This window comes from Equus caballus, chromosome 27 (assembly GCF_041296265.1).
Source record: "Equus caballus isolate H_3958 breed thoroughbred chromosome 27, TB-T2T, whole genome shotgun sequence".
NCBI lineage: Eukaryota > Metazoa > Chordata > Mammalia > Perissodactyla > Equidae > Equus > Equus caballus.
The window spans coordinates 29,753,610-29,769,147 of record NC_091710.1 but is presented as its reverse complement, the minus strand read 5'-3'; the positions used below and the strand labels follow the sequence as shown (position 1 = coordinate 29,769,147).

The 15,538-nt window shown below is 36.7% G+C and overlaps 1 protein-coding gene across 7 annotated transcripts in view; it reads left to right on the top strand.

Moving 5' to 3' along the window:
- Positions 1 to 15,538, top strand: part of NRG1 (neuregulin 1) — a 218,988-nt gene that overhangs the window by 60,978 nt on the left and 142,472 nt on the right. For 5 of the 7 annotated variants that reach the window (XM_070253506.1, XM_070253505.1, XM_070253501.1 and 2 more), the window contains exons 4-5: positions 2,734 to 2,784; positions 5,096 to 5,146. The exons of the other annotated variants lie outside the window; for them this stretch is intronic. In XM_070253506.1, the coding sequence (XP_070109607.1) occupies positions 2,734 to 2,784; positions 5,096 to 5,146 (102 nt within the window). The remainder of the gene's footprint in view (positions 1 to 2,733; positions 2,785 to 5,095; positions 5,147 to 15,538) is intronic. 7 annotated transcript variants of the gene reach the window in all.

Genomic DNA, 15,538 nt, shown 5'->3' with positions numbered 1-15,538 from the left:
TCTAAATACACACAGACACCTCTTATATGTGTTTGTATATACGTATATGTATATTTTGCTAAATAGTTATATTTAGTATATTGTGCTAATGGTGAAATCTCAAAAAAATCATGCATACATGATAATTAGAAAAATTCCTTTCAAGAAGGTGTTATTTTTCAGATACTGCAACTTTTTCTTGAGGTCAGATTCTATTTATTCAAAAAGCATTCAAACATTTCGAGTACACTAATGTTCCTATGTTTACTTGCGTCCTCAGCTTGAGTTGCTTAGCTGTGTTCAGCTCCTAATGATTCTAAATCCTCATTAATTTGCACTAATAAAGGGGATGTCCTTTATAAATGAACAAATTTAATATACCAAATTACTGTGGGAAAAATATGTTGCTTAAATAAACATCAAGGGGATTGCAGGACTTAATTTTTAAAAAATCTTTAATAATAACATAAAATTATTTTCAGTTACACTTATCACAAAAGGTTGTTTTCTAAATCTATGAATTCTACCCAAAATAAGCATAAAAATACTTGCTGAGTGGTTTTAATCAAAAAGACTAACTTTTTTTATTAGCAAGATTCTTTTAGTATAGAAGTATAAACTTCTGATCTTGTATTTCCCCCAAGATAATTCACAAGGTTTTTATTTGGAACCATAACCATTAAAGATGTTTTTATGTTCTCCAACATGAATATCTAATTTTAGGAAGAGGTTATTTTAAATTGTCTCTGTACTACATCTTTGTAGTAACCTCCTGTTCTGGTATTTTTATCTAACATTCAATTAAAAAAGGAAATGTTATGGTTAACCTTTCCTCTAATCTGAGATCTTTTATGCTGAGCTAGGAAAGCTCTGATTTTTTTTCTTGGAAGGTCACAGTGGCCAACTACTTAGTTTGTCAAAAGTAAATTTGAAAAGAGTCTTGATACTCATGCTGGGATTGGCACTTTTGCCCAATTCTTGTGACCCTGAGCTTGCTACTTCAGTCTGGCTGTCACGTCATTGATGGGTCCTGAAGGACAGAGTGAGGAAGCATCTCTCCTAATGTGGGCACTTGCCTTGGAAACATGCATCTTCTTCTAGGTCTTCATAGAGAAAGTCAAATGCTGTGGATCTTTGATAAAAATCTTTCTCTCAGATGAAATTTTTCCCAAAAAACAACAGTTCCATTTTCTACAGCCCAAATCAAGAAAGCTAGTTGTAGATGCTTCAGAAGCAAATATCGCCACATTACCAACTCAGAATATCCTCTTTCATGTCTGCTGCTTTGAGACAATGCAAAGGACATCATACACCCTCACATACTGATTCCTTTCACTTTGTCCCATTTTTAGTGTTTTTAAGAGCCGATGTAGGCAATTTTGGTGGCTTGATAATAATCTCATACTTTGAATGGTTTGTCCTCCTAATGCTTGATTAGAGAGGACCGTCCATACTAAAATTTGCACAAGAAAGATACATTTGCTCTTACTAAAGCTATATTTATGATCTTTATATATTCATATTTAACGTGATGCTTATTCTTAAACATCCCTGCTGAATCTTACATGCCATTTTCCTTTTCTTGCAATTCCACAAAACCTTTTATCCCTGAAGAAGTCTCTGAGGTTGAAGAAATATTGCGACTTAAATTAATTCCTCTTACCTGCAAAACTAGTCCTATCATGGAAACCCTAGATGGTCATATCTATATTTAAAGATGATTACACTGATCATGAACATTTTTAACTCCATGATTAACAGGCTAATAATTCAAACTTAAAATGATAGCGTATATGACCTACTTAGGATTTTAGTAGAATCTAGTAACTTTTGTTGTATATCACAACAGATTCAACTATCTTTTTGTCTTGGTTAGTAAGTGGTAAATACTATTAAATCATTCGATAATAATTATATGCACAGTGAAGGTTGAATGATATTCGTCATTGCATCTCTACATCTTTTCATGCTTTGGAAAACTATGCCTTCCTGAAAATATTAGATTTTAACAACTGAAACCCTTGTCAGAAGGACTGATTGAATACAGAATTAGACAATGTAATCATCCTTTATCCCATCATAAAGGCAGTAAGGAAGCAAGTCAAAGTTTGAACAAGACCATCACAGTTCCCATGATAATGGTGTGTCTAGAAGTGTGCAGGTTCATTCTTCATTTCATTGAGGTGGAAGCTGCCTACTTACTCCATGTCCTGCCCTGAGCAGCTGAAATATCTATCATATGATAGGGCACCCATCTTGATCACCACTGGCAATATTATGTAGAGTTCGATGCTGGAACTTGATGGTTTTCATCAATCCCAGCTTGGGATTGCATTTGTTTTTGAACAAAAATGTAATTCTCCAAAGATCTGTAATTTAAAAATTTTGACCACAGCTTTGATTTCTCTTAGTTCTGCTATTTCTGCCTTTCTTTCTGAGGAAGAGCCCACAGCTCTTCCATTCTCCAATATATTGCCATATATTCTCCCTCACGGACCCCAATGGGGGCAGAGAATTCTTCTCAATTATTCTAGAATAGCTCATCTTATGCTCTTTGCCCAGAAAGAGGAACTACTTATCTGGACAGTCTTGTTTTGTATTTCTTGCTCTCTGTGTGGATAAACCTGGACTTTCGTCACCCCCTTGCAATACTTCCTTCCTTCACACTCATTTTTGGTTTGAAGGCAGGCTGTGGAACTGACCCTTGGCCTCCTGATTATACATCGTAATCACCTATCACCTTTTTTTTTGCAGAGATCTTTACTGGCATGCCAGCCTCAACTGAAACAGCATATGTGTCTTCAGGTAAGGAAAATAAGCTCGTCAAAGTTTACTAACCAGAATGACATAACTGCTGGCTGCTCCTTCTACTAATCAGAACCCCTTCTGCATCCAAATTTCAGCTATTCTTGTTTTCTGCTCTGATGTTTTTCTCCAGGTCCTTCTGCCTTTTTGGATTTTACTTCAAGGAGTACAGTTCTTGTTGTGTGTCTGGACTTGGGCACGAAAGGCTTGCATGAGGAAAACATGTCTACATCTAGATACAACTTAGTGACGTTAGACCAAGAAAGGAGACATCTGGGTTATAATTCAGTTTTTATATCTTTGTAGGTGCTTCTCTTGGCTGCCTCTACTCTCTTTCGTCTGTCAGAGTTTATTCCTGGATAATGTAGCAATGTCTGATCTCTGACCTTTGGGCTTCTAATGATCAGTTGTGGGTCACTAAACTTACAAAAATAGTTATAGGCCTGACTTTTTTAAACGTTGTTGCATTTTGGGGGCATTTATTTGTTTTTGTTAGTTTCTCCTTTGCCCATAATATTTGCTGATAGCAATTATAGTCTTAGCAGACATTAGCTACTTATAACCGAAGTCTACTAATGCATGTATAACCATAATTCATTGATTTCTCCACTAGCTGCAAATTTAATTAATCTACTGTGAATTAATTTTTTTTTTTTACTTTTCCTTATCCTCTGTAATTCTATAGTTAACAGAACCTTAGAATATTTAAAAATTAATACTTAATTGGAGGTAAGCTTTTGGAGACCTAGATTCAAAACTCATTTCGGAGGTAAAAGAACAGGTTGTTTTTGCATGATACCTTACAGTTTACAAAGATTTTTACATCTCATTTGTAATCACAACAGCTTTGTGAAACAGGACATTATTTTTCTTCATTTTACAGATGAGAAAAATGAGCATTAGAAATCTTAAGTCATATATCTCAGCAAGTAGAAGAGCAGACACTTCAAGCTCAGTATTCTTCCCATGACCCCGTATTTCCTGTTTTGGCTTCATTGACTTTTTTCCTTCTGGCCTGTACCTTGTTGAAGCTGTAGGAGGCCATATAATCTAACACAGCCTTTTCCATCTTACCTTCACCAGTTTTTCCTCTTCTCTTCAAAGCTGTTGTTGAAAGTCATAAACGCTAAATTTCTCTATATCCTAGACTGCTTTGGCCATCTTTAGGGCATATTCATGTGTCGTCACTAAGATGTTAAGTATGTGTGTTGTAGGGTGGAATGATCCTGGAACCTAAGAGGATCTTACTTTTCTGAGTAATAGAAAGAAAGAGAGAGAGAAAAGAGAGAGAGACGGAAAGAAAGAAAGAAGGAAGGAAGAAAAGTAGGGAGGGAGGGAATGAAGGAAAGACAGAGATAAAAAGAAAAAAAATTGTTGAGTTATCTGAATATCTTCACCTTTCATTCAGGCATTTCTTGAATGTAAGGACTTCGTTTTCTGACTCCAATAGATGCTGTCATGAACCTGAGCTTTTAAATTTATGTCGTGCTTTTCTTGGGAATTTGGAGTGACTATAACTTATTTTCTCATATCTGATTTGAATCTTTATAACTTTCTGGCTGCTGAATTTCAATCCTTCTTTGATACTAAGTTGTTCCTATTTCTTACTAATAAAAACCCTTTCCCATGCTTTTTTCCAGCATGAGTTATGTTTTATGCTCTGTCTGTACTTAAATACTGGTTTTCCTTCCTTTACTCTTCCTACCTAAGAGAATCTTGCTACTCTTCCTCCCCAATAATTGGATTATGTATTTGTTTAGCATGTTTTATATGATCCTCATGTAATTATTCTGCTGGACTCTGCATGGACCTTACTCACACCATGTTTAGTTAGGATGTTTATGCGGACCAAGTTGCCTGAAAATTTTCTCATTCTTCCTTTTTTTCTCTATGCGTGGAAGGCAACTTTCACTCTCTCAGATTATGGGGATTGTTCTCTTTGATTTCAAGTTTCTTAAAATCAAGACGACTCCTAAGAGAAGGAGTTGTGTGTGTCACCTGTAGGGTGGATCTGTTCAGAGTAGTATTTCTAGGAAGTTCCTACGGCAGTTGCTGTGTGGGACGTCTTTCAGATGGACCGACTCCATCTTCATCTCTTTCAAAAGTCTTTGGGTCTGGACTACAGGAATATTCCTTTGTGGTCTCTGAATATTGCATATATCTTCCTCAGACATGGAAAGGCTTCAGCTTTTCTGTTGCACTATTTTCTAGTCCTCTTTTTCTAGATGATCCGCAAGCCTGGAAAATTTCTAATTTTAGAATCTAAGCAGCATGGTTCAATAAAGCCTCATTCCGCTTTTATGTTTTATAGAGTCTCCCATTAGAATATCAGTATCAACAGAAGGAGCAAATACGTCTTCATGTAAGTATATTTAAATATTCTGTTCACTACTTTTTAACCCAAGACAGTATCTGCTTCTGAAGATCGTGTTCACGTCTATCCTCTGCCCTTCTTGAGGGACAGTGTATCAAGTGTGGTAGCGGGATGGCGTTTGCTGTTTGGAATAGAAATGGCCTCCTGCTGTGCTTGGGGTTGACTAGCTACCCTCTGCCCCTAAGATACATGTAGATATTAAGAGATACCAAATATGTGGTAGTTTATCTGTAGTGTCTCTGAATGTTGGAAAATAACTACATAGCCTCTGAGGCCTGGCTCTGGGCGAGCAATAGAGAGATCATTGTTGGGTTTTTTTTTTTTTTGGTTTTTTTAGTGTATCTGATGCCTTCAGCAACTGCCTGAGGCATGATACCCAGCTGGTAGGGGCCTCTGTTCCAAAGCTCGTCAGTTCTCTATAAAGTCTGCTGTGATGGAGTAAGGAAACTATATATAGATGCCCTTAATTCAAATTTGACAGCAAGTGACTAATTATGAAAATGTTTGAAAGCAAGTCCCTAGGCAAAAATTCAGATTAGTTTTCATCTGTTTAATGTGAAATGGGCTCTGTGCTTATGGAGTTCTCCCACTGTTAGATGGAGTGGTGCTTTGTGCTATGTCAGGGGAACTTGAGAAATTAGCAAGAACTTGTAAAAAATAGTTTTGATATTTATAAATGGTGAATAGCATAGAATTAAATTTTGCGATCCAACAGGGGAATGCATCAGACCTTGAAAATGAAACTTATAACTACAGTCTTTCTCTTCCTTATTTTAGCTCTTTGTTTAAAGCTATTTCTCAGTTTGATAAGCTCTTCAGTAAATAGGTGCTCCCGATTGTTCTATTCCAACCTTGAGAGTGTGTTTAAGGAACAATTAATTTCCTTTGGCCCTTAGCATGGTAGGAAACACTTGAAAAGAAGGTCTGTACTTTTGGTGACTTCACTTTTTTTGTCAATCTTTTTTTTTTTTTTTTGGCACCTGAGCTAACAACTGTGGCCAATCTTGGTGTTTTTCCTGCTTTATCTCCCCAAATCCCCCTGGTACATAGTTGTATATCTTAGATGCAGGTCCTTCTAGTTGTGGCATATGGGACGCCACCTCAACGTGGCCTGACGAGCAGTGCCATGTCCGCACCCAGGATCCGAACCCTGGGCTGCCACAGTGGAGCACGCGAACTTAACCACCCGGCCACGGGGCTGGCCCATGTCAATCTTTTAAAATAGATCCAGTTTGATCCCAAAGCCTCTCTGTTTGCGTTGGTGTTACCAGAACTGTAACGATATGATGGAAACATTTTTTATTGCATGAAGTATAATGTTTTGGCTATACTTTAGGTAGGTAAAGCATCATTTAACTGGATTGATGGCAATAATCTTGTAAGATCAAACAGGAAATGAATTGCTAGGAAGGACTAAATTGGCTTCCTCTTTATTCTGAGGACACTCATTACCTACTCTAAAATGATAATCCCTTCTAGGAAGTTTCGGGTATTTGTTATTTAATTCCATTTATAAGAAGATTAGTATAATTAGGGGCCTGCCCCATGGCCAGTAGTTAAAGTTCCACACGCTCTCCTTCAGTGGCCCAGGTTCACTGGTTTGGATCCTGGGTGCGGACCTACTTTGCTCATCAGCCATGCTATGGAGGCATCCCACATACAAAAAATAGAGGAAGATTGGCACAGGTGTTAGCTCAGGGCTAGTCTTCCTCAAAGGGAAAAAAAAAAAGAGGAGGATTGGCAACAGATGTTAGCTAGGGTGAATCTTCCTCACCGGAAAAAAAAAAGATTAGTATAATTATATAGCTTTTAGCTAACTAGCATTAAGGAGTCATGTTGAGATTTGTTTTATATTTTTGAGTGTTTATTATACAAAAGTAAATACTAGGTTTTTCTTTTTGACATTTTTGTCTGGGAATAATTTCTCCCCTGCAGGATTCATTGAATAAAGTCATTGAAACTCTTGTAATTGGAACCCTTCATGCTATCGTTAATGGGGCGGTGGATGCTATCCTTAAGCATATCTGAGTAGTTCTGGAATGAAATACTTCTTACTGTTTTCCAGAGCGTTAGGGAACTGAAATGAATCTCCCTGTTTACATTTCTGTTCATTGCAATACTGTTGAGAGGGAAATAATTTTGAAATCCGACGCTGATCTCTAACTCTCAGCGGAATTAGTTCCTGATATTTGGTAAAGGCTTAAAACTAAGCAAGAAGGCTTTGTGTATCATTATGTTGAAAGATTTCAGCATGCCATTTTCATACCTCACTCCCCGTTCATGGTAGGCTCTCAGTAAATATTGTTGAGTTGATTAATGAATACACTTTTTTAATCTTATGAAAATATGCTCTATAATTTGAAAATATAAACCTATAGTAGCAGGATCCTCGGTCCAGTCTGGTTAGAACAGTGAAAGCAGCATGAGGCACTGAACATATGTAAAGGCAGCATCGCACAGAACCCGCCTTGCAGAAGGGCTGCGATGTCAGCAGATCTCCAATGAGGAAAGGCTGAAGGTGAAACCTGAAGACTCAGCAATAGCAATAAGTTGGGCTTAAAAATTCAAAATACGTGAAAGAGTCAGAGGCCTTGGAAAAGTTCACATAGGGCAGAAATAATCAGCCCTGAAGTGTAGGTTTCTTTTCAGTTTATTTCAGCCCGCGGAGACGCTCGTAAATCCCTGTATGTGCAAAGTGAACTGTGCTATCACAGCGTAATCATGTCTGTGTGGGCTACATTCTTTGAACTCTTGACACTGGTGTTTTCTAAAGTAATTTATGAAAAGCCTTTCTGAAGTAGTATGGATTCAGGAAATCTTCTATGTATTATGACGATTTGGTGTGCTTCTTGGGTCGGTATAAAAAAGGCGAGGCAGCCGTGTTGCTGTTCAGTTCTGGAAGTACAAATGTGCGCACCCTTGTGAGGAAACGTCCCCTTCCTGCCTGTCCCGTTTTTGGGAGCATCTTACCACTGGGGGAATCTTGAGAGGGTTCAGCAGTGGTAGTTTATGTCCTTGGCCCGGCTCGGAACCCTGCCTCGGATACCAAGTCAGTCTTTTCTGCCGGCATCCTATTTTCCCCCAAAGCCTTCCCTCCACTCCAGTCCTCAGAGTTCTCCTTTTCTCCTCTGTAACTCATGTTGGAAAAGAAAAAAACAAAAAAAAGAAAAGAAAAATTGCCCATCTACCTATCAAAAATACTACTGCTAATTTTAGTATATTTCCTAATTGGTGTTTTTCCTTCTGGCTTTTTACTTATCCATCCTCCTTCTATCTGCTTAATGTAGCATAAACGTATTCTCATGTCGTTAACTACTAATCAGAAATATTTTAAAAGTACTTTTTAAATCTAAAATTTTTAAGTGATTTTTTTAAAATCACTAACAATAAAGAAATTGTTCTTGACTGCAGGTTTTAAGAGATTTATTTTTCACCTACAAACCTTATCGTTTTTGCCCCCTTTATATTTATTTTTCCTAGTGTTTCATAAATATTGGTGAAATAGCAAAGTTACCAGTCTCCTTCCCTTTGTAAGGCAAGTTTTAACTCCTTCTCTTTTGAAATTTGGAATTTGCATTGTATATTCACTATATTTAAAGCTGCTAATTTATAAAATTTGTGTTTTTTTGGTGAGGAAGACTGGCCCTGAGCTAACATCTGTTACCAATCTTCCTCTTTTTGCTGGAGGAAGATTGTTGCTGGGCTAACATCTGTGCCAGTCTTCCTCTGTTTTGTATGTGGGACCCCTCCAGAGAATGGCTTGATGAGCGGTGCGTAGGTCCACACCTGGGATCCAAACCTGTGAACCCCAGGCTGCCGAAGCAGAGCATGTGAACTTAACGTCTATACCACTGGGCAGGCCCCCAAATTTTTAAAAAGTCTCTTGTAATAATCTCCTGATAAAAATTAACATTATTTTTCTTTATTTTATTTTTTTTGTAAATAAGGCATCTTTGACTTAGAAATGTAGAAATAATTTGCTAAATGAGTATCCTATTACACATAAGCGACAAGTTGTACAAGGGGAAGCACTTGAACTTACAAAACAGCTGGGAGGACTATCCTGTTCCTCCTTTACATGGAATCAGCAAGAAGGGAAATGGACTATTTAGAACAAACCTTAATGACTTCTCTCTGAAGTGCCAGCTGCTGGTGACCCTCTTTTGCTGATGATTCTGTTGAATGCTATACAAAAATACAATTGTTCTACCAACCACTTTGCTGAATTAAGAACCATCCATTCCAATTTAATAAATAAATGAGGGAAACAAAGACAAAAAATCTAATGAATGCAATTGGGAAGAAAATAAAGATAGGTTTCTGAAAAATAGTCTTAAATAGTATTATATGTTTCAAATAATAATAACAGGAAACGTTTATTGAAGGCTCACTGTGTGCCAGGCGCTCTGCTAGGTGATTTACGTGGATGATGACTCATGGTTCTCACAAAACCTTATTCCATTTGTCAGATGATGAAACCTGATATATTTTGTCTAAAGTCACACAAGCAGGATTCAAAGCCAGACAATACACCAGCCTGCTATGATGCATGAGGTTTTTTTGCCTCAAAAAAAAGCTTTTAGCGTCTGGCCCAGTGGCATAGTGGGTAAGTTTGCACTATCTTCTTCGGCTGTCCAGGATTTGCAGGTTTGCGTCCCGGGCATGGACCTAGCACCACTGGTAAGGCCATGCTGTGGCAGCATCCCACATAAAATAGAGGAAGATTGCCACAGGTGTTAGCTTGGTGACAATCTTCTTCTCACACACACACCAAAAAAAAAAAAAGGAAAAAAAGCTTTTAATATGAAAAGGAATGCGATTCTGTGAATGGACTGAAAAGTAGTCTTCAATACAAAGTAGATTGGGAGTATGTGTGGTCAATGAAGGTAAATGCATTGTCTGGGACCAGGGGAGCCCATGTGATCTTTGTGTTACACATTAAGGCGTGACAGGTGGTGAGGTAGAATGGAAAGCACAGGCTTTGGATGGACTCCTGTTCCTAAGTCTAAATACATACTAGTGCTGCTAATTACTGTGTAATCTTAGGCAAGTTGTTTAACCTCCTGAGACTCAGTTTCTATGTTTCTATACTCTTGTTTATCTCAAACCCATGTTGGAAAACCTAATGTGGGAAAATTAATGGGAATCATTTAGCGCAGCTTTGCTCATAGGTGGTGTCCTGTATATATGGGAGAGAGTTAGCACCTGCAAAAGTGTGTGGCTCCGAAGAGAGAATGGAAATCAGGGAACTCCTTGCATCTTATTTGAGCAACATAGGATACTATCCTTATTGTTGGAGGAGGAAAGGAGTTAATGATTTTCAGTCTAAATGATGGTGCTCAAAGTTCTAAGCCAAGAAGTCACTATATCTTTTCAAAATATTATATATTCTCAGCTCAGGCTCCATTTTAAAGGAACTTAGCCAGGAAGTCCTCTTTGAAATCTCTGAATGAAATGAACAATTCAATCTTTAATTTGGCACCTAAAAGAGCTAGCTGAGGGGAGAAATGTCTTTTGTCTGCAGAGATGTTTCTGTTATAATGAGATACAGCATTTTCACTGGGGAATAGCACAGTGTTATGTATTGATGAGATTGGACCAGGTCTGCTGGTCCATTGGTGAGACTTAGAGCTATGAGTCTTGTATTCCACCCTCAGCTGTAACTGACGTACCTGTTTTAATGATAGAGGAAACTGCCCGGATCTTTGTTAACTGATTATCTGCTGGAAAAATGGCGTTTCAATTTCAAATCTTTATTGGTGGCAAAATATGACTCTATCCTGTCACCACTGGAGAGCTACTTCTAACTGAATGCAAATTGTGTTTCCAGATTTCTAAAAACATGGCACTTTCAAGGGTGTGGTGGCCCTATCTGTTGTGGAAAATAACAAATTACCAAGCATCATATAACAATAAAAGAATAATTTGAAAAGGAAATTGCGCAACTGGTATTACTTCTGTATTTCTGATTGCCCAGAGAGTTAGTTACAGATTTTCAGTACAATACAGCGACTTGGAGCAAGAGTAGGGCTTTTCTATCACAGCCATTGATATGCTCAGGCAGGTTATTGCCTTCATGTTCCGTTCATTCATTTTGTAAGTGAATGTATCTTACTTTTGTTTCTTGCAGTACTACCTGCAACTGAAAATAATTCTTCAGTTCTGCCTCTGCCCTTTCTAAAGTCATTCAGTGTCTGTCATTGCATTCCACTACTGCACAAGATACTTTCAAAACTTTTTTGTGAGGAAGGTTGGCCCTGAGCTAATATCCATTGCCAATCCTCCTATTTTTGGTTGAGAAAGATGGTTGCTGAGCTAGCATCTGTGCAAATCATCCTTTATTTTGTACGTGGGACGCCGCCAGAGCATGACTTGATGAGCAGTGTGTAGGTCAGTACCCAGGATCTGAACCCACAAACCCTGGGCCACCAAAGTAGTGCCTGCAAACTTAACTACTATACCACTGGGCTGGCCCCACTCTCAAAACTTTTGGTCAAGCTTATAACTAAATCATAGTGAACCTTTGGTATTCAGTTGAAATTAACCTTTTACAAAATCATTCTTTTGAACCTTACACCTGTATGTGGGTGTGCTATGTATATGTAAATAACTGGTATTTGTATCATATTGTATATTTTATAAGGCATATTTTCATATATTGAGTCATTGATTCACACAATAACTCGGTGACCTAGATTTCGTCCCATTTGTCAGATGAGGGACTTGAGGCTCAGAAATTTCTGAAGTCTCCAAATTCAAATACAAATGAGGTGGCAGAGCAGAAATTTACCCCTGAATCTTATTATTTCTAATTTTATGGTCTTTTATTACAAAGTGATGTGGGATCCATACAGATAGCTTGAGGGAAGGCCTTCTTCCTTAAAAAAAAAAAGCCTCAAAATGGAGTTCTTATAAAGACTCCAGGAATATAATCACATTTATCCCAATTATTCCAAAGCCAAATTAGACTGAAATAATACTCTCCACAATCTGCAAGGTAATGAAATGGACAGGAGAGGCCTTGGTTAATGGCAACACAATTCAAGGAGTTAATATCATTAAAGGAGGCAGAAACGTTGGTCTAGGATCATTTCAGTGACTTGCTCTTTGGTTACTTTGTTTGAGAATGATGTGGTCTATTTCAGAGCAAGCTATTTACGGAGATGGGGATAAGCTTAGAGCCATTGTGCTAATGGGAATCTGATCTTCATCAAACAGGCGAGTCTTCCTCAGTGGTAGTTTATGTTTGGGATGGATGCCTAGCCTTATTCCAGGCTAACTACTGTTTAATTTATTGCATAATATCATAAATCCTGGAAATTATTTGTATGATAGCTAAATTCCTTAGAAAATTATCAGACCTGGAGCAATTATTTCTCCAGATGTTATTCTTTTGGGGGATTTTTACTGGTATATTCTCTTTAACATATTTTTTTTAAATCTTCCATCTCTTTGTGTATCAGCTGGGAGAGGGAAGGACATCTTTATTTTTCCTATTTTAAAAGAAGTGTTAAACCATGGTAAGTGTTTTTAGTCATTAGACATAGAGCAGTGAAACAGATTATATATGAAAGATTTTCAGTTTCTTTAAACAGTGAAGTGGAGGCAGGAGAAGGAAAGAGATGTGTGCACCAAGAAAGCATCTAGGAGAGCGGAGCTAACAAGATTTTGGTAAATTTACTTATGTTGAACTTGGTGGCTTTCTTTTTTTATTATTTATTTATTTATTTTTTTGAGGAAGACTGGCCCTGAGCTAACATCCATGCCCATCTTCCTCTACTTTATATCTAGCACAGCATGGCTTTTTGCCAAGTGGTGCCATGTCCGCACCCAGGATCCTAACCGGCGAACGCCCGGCCGCCAGGAAGCAGAATGTGGGAACTTAACTGCTGCGCCACAGGGCCAGCCCCAGGAATGCCCTCCTTTTTAACACAGGAATTTATGCTTCTCTGAAGAAAGTAGAAAAGAGTAGACAAATGAATTACAGTTTTCAGATTAGAATGCATGGGATGCATTTTGAAATCTGTGAAATGTTGTAACTTTGGAGTTAAAAGTCAAAGAGTACTTGATCCACATTCTTTTTATAAAAATCTATGACAAGGTAGATTTTGAAAAATTACTAGTTTCTTTCACCAGGGTAATTGCATGTTGATTAGGTTTTTGTTTTTTTCATTAAGAAAAGGGAAAGAAGCATGCTTAGCCCCGTCCATTTCGTATTGTGTAGAGAACTCAGCAGGTCTTCTTGAAGTGTGAGATCACACTGACTGCAGCTTTACCAGCCTCATAGACATCACCGCTGAAACCTAGAGGAATTAGTGACTCCAGTAGTTCGTCTGTGGGCATCTCCCACTTTTGTCTGCCCTGCTCTTGTTATAATGCGTCTAGCATAGGAGGTGCTTGGGTACTTAATTCATTTCTTTAATAAAGGTGCTGTGTGTACATAGTTCAAGTAATCATCGAAGAACAGCTGGAATGGTACTTTCATTTTCTCTCTCAGTCTACCAGAGGTCAGCAGAATCTTAAAAACCAATTATGTGGGCCAGTGTGGGTTACAGCCTAAAGCTGTGGTCATCTTCATTGCAGTCCTTAACTATCTCTTATTTAGGAGATTTGATGTTTAGGTTGAGTTTGTCCATCAAATATGAGCTACTGTTTTGTTCTTTGCTCAGATATTCCAGAACCTCCTCTTGGGTGAATATCAGTCATTTTATCAGATATGACAATGGGAGAGAGAGAGAGAGAGAAAGAGAGAGAGACACACTGGCTTTGTTAAATATTGTGGGAAATTTGTAATGATAAAAAATTTAATCATTCTTTTAATTTTTAAAAGGAGTTTGGGGCAATTAATCTCTTCATTTCAATAGTAAGAAAAGCAAAATGTAGACAGGGATAGGCTAGGTGACAATTAAGGTCAAACACTGAGTGAGTGGTAAATTTAGGAATTAAAATTTGCTGGCCCTCTTTCTGCTATTTGATTCTTAGATCACTGAGGGCTTTTCCTCTCTTTCATTTGAATAAACAAATAGTTAATAATCCAGTTCCTGCTGTGTTCCAGCAGGATGCTAGGAATTTTGATATGTATTTCTTGGAGGGGGACATAAATAGAGAATCATCCTTGTTCTGAAGGAGTTGGCTATAAAGTAGAAAGATTAATTGTGTTTAACTGTGCTAATTGTGTGTAATGACACCTAATCATAATACAAAGTAGAATATAGAGGGCAAAGTTTTAAATCAAGTTGTTTTTTAAAAAATATTGCTTAAGATAGAATATATTTATCTTTTTAAATATAAATATATCTTAAATTATTTTTAAATTATATTATAAATTATAAATTAAAATATAAATTAAATTATAAATAAAATATACAGTTAAATTATAAATTAAAAATATATTTTAAATATGAATATATCTATCTTAAGATAGAAATATTTATATTTTGTGATAGGTGATTTAAAAGGAAATATTATTTGAGTAATGATTAGTTTTTATTGTTGTCTTTTTTTTTAAGTAGCCAATTGCTGTTTCTGCTTCATCTTTAAAGCTCATTTTACGAAGAAATCAGAACCCTGAAGTTTATCCCATTTAAAAAGATGGTGAAATTCTATAATTTACCATTAAAAGTAAAAGACTAAGATTGAGGTATCAGAAAATAATTCACACGAAGTAGGATTTTGAAAGTAGTTTGGGGAATTTTTAAAGGATTTAGGTATTTAACTGGAAATTTTGGAGGAGCATAATCACAGTACAGTAAATTGAATTACTCTTGGTTATTGGAAACTTAACCCTGGTATATAGATGGACTTACAAAGATGTGTTACATAACTGAGGGGATATTTTTGATTAGGTTATCTAGAAACGACTATGGAAAGTTTGCAGTTTCTTGAACAATTTTATTTTCCTTTGCAAAACTTGTTTTTTAGTTTTATTTTCTAAAAAGCCGTTGAATTGACCCAAAGATGAGAGAAGTGTTAAACTTGAAAATGTATGTCTGGTTATATTATAATGGAGTGATACATATAGTAAATTAAAATAGTAAAGTAAACTGATCAATTAAAATTATTAAATATTGAAAAGCAAAATTTTCCTTTATGGTGATTCCTTTCTCAATTTTCTTAAAATTCGTTTCTTGAGAGCAGAGATTAACAAGAAACTTTCGTGCCATTTGATCAAATTTTCAACTACAAACTCTCCATATGGGGATTAAGATATATTAGAAAAAGATCTGCAAAAGCAAATATATTAAATATATTCAAATATTAAAATGTTATTTTATAATGTTCTATACAAATGTCCTATATTTTAATCCAGAGATCCAGCTATTTAGTCAACCCATAGAAATCCATATCATTCACAAATAATATGACTTTGAGCACAGTTTA